Source organism: Echinops telfairi, unplaced genomic scaffold, assembly GCF_000313985.2.
Source record: "Echinops telfairi isolate 266 unplaced genomic scaffold, ASM31398v2 ScPeMD7_5;HRSCAF=22, whole genome shotgun sequence".
NCBI classification, from domain to species: Eukaryota; Metazoa; Chordata; class Mammalia; order Afrosoricida; family Tenrecidae; genus Echinops; species Echinops telfairi.
In genome coordinates this window covers 32,241,529-32,245,995 of record NW_022103901.1, presented here as the reverse complement: position 1 = coordinate 32,245,995, position 4,467 = coordinate 32,241,529, and the positions used below count along the sequence as shown (strand labels likewise).

Genomic DNA, 4,467 nt, shown 5'->3' with positions numbered 1-4,467 from the left:
ATATCTATATCTATATCTATATCTATAGCTAGATATCTATATCTATCTATCTATCTATCTATCATCTATCTATCTATCTATCTATCTATCTATCTCTCTATCTCTCTCTCTATCTATCTATCTATCTATAGCTAGATAGCTATAGATATCCCCTCCTGTCTCCATTCTAAGAGTCAGTTTGAGAAAGCAATCCCTCTGTCTCCTTATGTTATTGATCTCACAATGAAACTGTCTTTCTCCTTGCCTGTAACTTGTGTTTGGAAGACTTTGGCTTGACTTTGGCAGCAGGCAGGGACCTGGCTTTTATTCAAGACCAGAAGAACTAGATGGTACCTCACTGCTGCTACCAACTGATCTGAATAGTATCTAATTAGGAAGGTTTGGATAAAGTAGCAGAAAAATGCGAAACAGGCCTGAAAATCATAAAAGGGACAAAGCTTATTGATCTTATAGAGACTGGTGGCAACCCTAACATTGTATATAACCCTTACCCTTCATGTTGGACTTAACTCACCTCTGTGTTTGGATGACCAATAATTTCAGATCAAAGGAGCAGCATGGACACAAGGATGAAGGTCTGAGCATTCATGAAGAAGGAGGAATGGAAAGTGGAAAGAGAGAGGAAGTAGGATCAGCAGGGATGCATTGAGGGAAATTGCAATGGATGAGCTGGGTCACAACATGTATGAATTGTCCAGTGGAAAACTGATTATCTGCCCTGTAAACCTTCACCTAATTCACAATATAAATATTAAAGAATAAACTTCATTAAATGAAATAAGTTTTTTTCTTAAGGATCCCTGGTGGTGCTGTGGATTAAGTGTTGGCTATTAAGTACCCAGACAACACTTCAAGTCCACCAGCCCCTTGTCAGAGAAATTGAAGGCTGCTTCCTTCCTTAAAGTTTTGAAGTTTGGGAAACTCTATACAGGGTCACTATGATTTGGGATCAACTCTATGGCAATGAGATTTTTCCTTTGGTTTCTGGAATTAAAGGCATCCTTAAAATCCTGTACTTCTCAGAGCCATAACAACCTGAAAATAAATAACACTATGCATTGTAATTAACAACAATAAGTGAAGTGAGAATGTATCCAGTGACCAGAAATGTTCTTGAACCCCCTCTAAGAAGCCAACAATAAATTCTTCAGCCTCTTGCTCCTTCTGGGTTAGCATTTGTATCTTTTTTGTTTGTTTGTTTTGCATTTGTATCTTTTGCTTTGTAGTCCATGAGTCAAGAATGTTTTCAACTTCTGGATGGGTTTTAGTTAAGCCTTCTGAGTAATGACTGGCAGGCCCTCAGACTCAAGGAAAACAATTATTTAATTCAAGCTGTATCCTCAATGGAGTTGGGGGTGGGAATGATGTACCATAAATGGGACTGTGTTGGTCATACTATGGTGACTGGTGTGATGCTGTATGCTATGCCACCAGTATTTCAAATACCAGTAGGTTCCCTCAAAGTGAACAGGTTTCAGCAGAGCGTCCAGACTAAGAACAGATTATGGAGAAGGAATATGCTTCCACATCTGAGGGATGAGCCATAGAAAATATCGCAAGTGGCAGCTGAAATTTGTCAGAGATCATGTTGTAGGATGAGCCCCTCATGTTGGAAGGCACTCAAAGTATGGCTGGAGAAATGCTGTCTTTTCAAGTTAGAAGCAACCATAATAATATGTATGGAGTACATCTTTGAGGACCTTGTGGTGTGGATGGGGTACAACTGAAGATGAGAATAAACAGATTCAAACACCCATTAGTAATTTCAAAAGGGAATATATACAGTAAGAATCTAGGGAAATTGGAAATCATAAAAAATTAAATAGACTTCATAAAAATCAGTATCTTTGGCATTAGTGAGCTGAAATGGATTGTATTGGTAGTTTTTGGGCAATTTGGTATTGGCTGTGAGTTGGTTAGTCATATAGCTTTCTAAGCCAGAGATGCCAAATCAGGAGGCATTGCATCACATTTATCATCGACAAGAACATTTTAGGATCTATCTTGAAGTACAATGCTGTCTGTGACAGGACAATACACCAATGATGCAGTCCAGTTAATACAACTATTATTCAAATTTACTCACCAACCTCTAAAGCCACTGATAATGAGATAGAAGAATTCTACCATCTTCTTACCATATCAGTAAGCCTATGCAGATGACTAGACCTGAAGACAAAAACCAAACAATACAAATAGGCTTACACAGCAACAATACAATAACCCAAGTTGCTGAGCTTATAAAGTAAGAACAAAAATATTTAGGAGCTAAATTTCTAAATCATAGAGATAATCCCACATCAGCAAAGTGATGAGATTTAAGATCTTAGGGATCCTTGGGATTTTTCTCCAAGATCTTTTCATCTACAAGTTCTGACTCAGGAGTTACAAATACTCAATATGGTCCCAAGGGTCATGGTGACTCTGTAAATGCCTCTCTGTGATTCCCCCAAACAGCTTCCCTGCACAAAGGGGTAAGACCAAGAATCCCTGCCCCTCACTTGTTCAGGACCCACTTACAATTCCAAGGCTTTCTAGTCCCCACAACGTATAGAAGGATTGAGCAGTCACAGAGAGGTGGAGAACACATGATTGCTATGATACCAACTTCTCTTGGGTAAGCTCATTGCCAAAGAGATATAAATATTGCTTTGTAAGACAAGAAGTTCTTTTAGGAACTCCCTTTGTTAAATCTTGCAGATCCAGGTAACATTAATAGGAGTACTAGATCCATGTACTGTATATTGAGATAAACTCAATAGTAATCAGCTATTTCTCTTGTCTTTAAAAGAAATCATTTTATTGGGGGCTCATAGAATTTTTATTCTCTTGCCTTTTTATGAGTTACTGAAGACAGAAAAACAGACTGGGAAATGTTCACCGAAACAACCACTGTCACAGAGATGCGCTGAGCATGCACCTGTACCTGTTTTGTGTTATTTTTTATAAGATATAAAATATGAATCAAGTGGGTCCACCATCACTTAAAACTGGGAGTCAGAAGTTGGTGGAGTAGGGACAGGGGGCAGATTCTGACTGAGCAACTCTGATAAAGTAAACAAGCCCATAGCTGGAGCCTGACTTGTCCCTGCAGAACTCTCCACTCCTAGGTTTCTGCCCATTCTCTCTCTTCTCTGCCTGTGATCCTAGATCTATGACTGGAGCAAACCAGTTGAGTGCCTCTGAGTTCCTCCTCCTGTGGCTCTCCAGGGAGCCCGAGCAGCAGCAGCAGCAGCAGCTCCTCTTCATGCTCTTCCTGAGCATGTACCTGGCCTCAGTCCTGGGAAATCTGCTCATTATCCTGGCCATCAGCATGGATGCCCACCTGCACAACCCCATGTACTTCTTCCTCAGCAACCTGTTGTTCGTGGAAATTTGCTTCACATCTACCACTATCCCCAAGACGCTGGTCAACCACATCCTTGGGAGTCAGACCATCTCTTACCCTGGTTGTCTCACACAGATGTATTTTTTCATTGCTTTTATAAATATGGACCATTGCCTCCTGGCTGTGATGGCTTATGACCTCTTTGTTGCTGTGTGTCACCCCTTACACTACACAACAAAGATGACCCCTCAGCTCTGTGCCCTGATGGTCTCTGGGTATTGGGTCATTGCCAACCTGCATGCTCTCTTGTACACTCTGCTGACAGCTGGACTCTCATTCTGTGCATACAACAGGATCTCCCACTTCTTCTGTGATGTGGCTCCTCTCCTGAAACTCACCTGCTCTGATACACACATTAGTGAGATGGTGATTCTCACTGAAGGGGGTCAGATCATGATCACCCCATTGATTTGCATTCTGGTTTCCTACTTTTGTATCACCTGTGATGTTCTGAAAATTTCATCAGCAAAGGGTAGATGGAAAGCCTTCTCCACCTGTGGCTCCCACCTGTCTGTGTTGTCCTTCTTCTATGGCATTGTCTTTGCTGTGTATTTCAGCCTGTCATCCACCCACTCGGCTGAGAATGACATTGCAGCTGCTGTGATGTACACGGCGGTGACCCCCATGGTGAACCCTTTCATCTACAGCCTCAGGAACAAGGACATGAAAGTCAGTCTCAGAAATATGATGGGCAGGAAGAGAGAGTCTACTTGATGAAAGTCACACAGACAATGAATTATCAACAGGTATAGCAACCTTTGCCCAAAGGTGATAAGCTAGTTGTCTGGGTGTATAAATAATTTAGACTCAATATTGTCACAATAAATATTTATCAATGAACACTGATATAACTACAGCCAGTTGTAGGCAACAATAGTTCTTGTTACTTACTGGAATATAAAATATTTTATGAAAGGTTTCACCTTTGAAATCTCCAAGTAACAATTATTTTTTTCCCACTCCTCTGTTAGAAATTCCCTCGGAAGCCACAACCCCAAAGTTTTGTCACCCAGTTGAGTTGACTGACTCACGACAACTCTATAGAACAGAGAGAACTGCCTCACAGGCTCTGCAAGCCT

At 40.9% G+C, this 4,467-nt stretch overlaps 1 protein-coding gene across 1 annotated transcript; it reads left to right on the top strand.

Moving 5' to 3' along the window:
- The first annotated feature begins 3,154 nt into the window (after nt 1-3,154).
- On the top strand, nt 3,155-4,102 carry LOC101654505 (olfactory receptor 1F1-like). Its single transcript, XM_004706206.1, has one exon. It carries the CDS (start codon nt 3,155-3,157, stop codon nt 4,100-4,102), a length of 948 nt encoding a protein of 315 aa, XP_004706263.1.
- The last annotated feature ends 365 nt before the right edge of the window (nt 4,103-4,467 follow it).

What these genes read in the sequence shown, in the direction of transcription:
- LOC101654505 (XM_004706206.1), top strand. Translation starts at nt 3,155, where the DNA reads ATGACTGGAGCAAACCAGTTGAGTGCCTCTGAGTTCCTCCTCCTGTGG.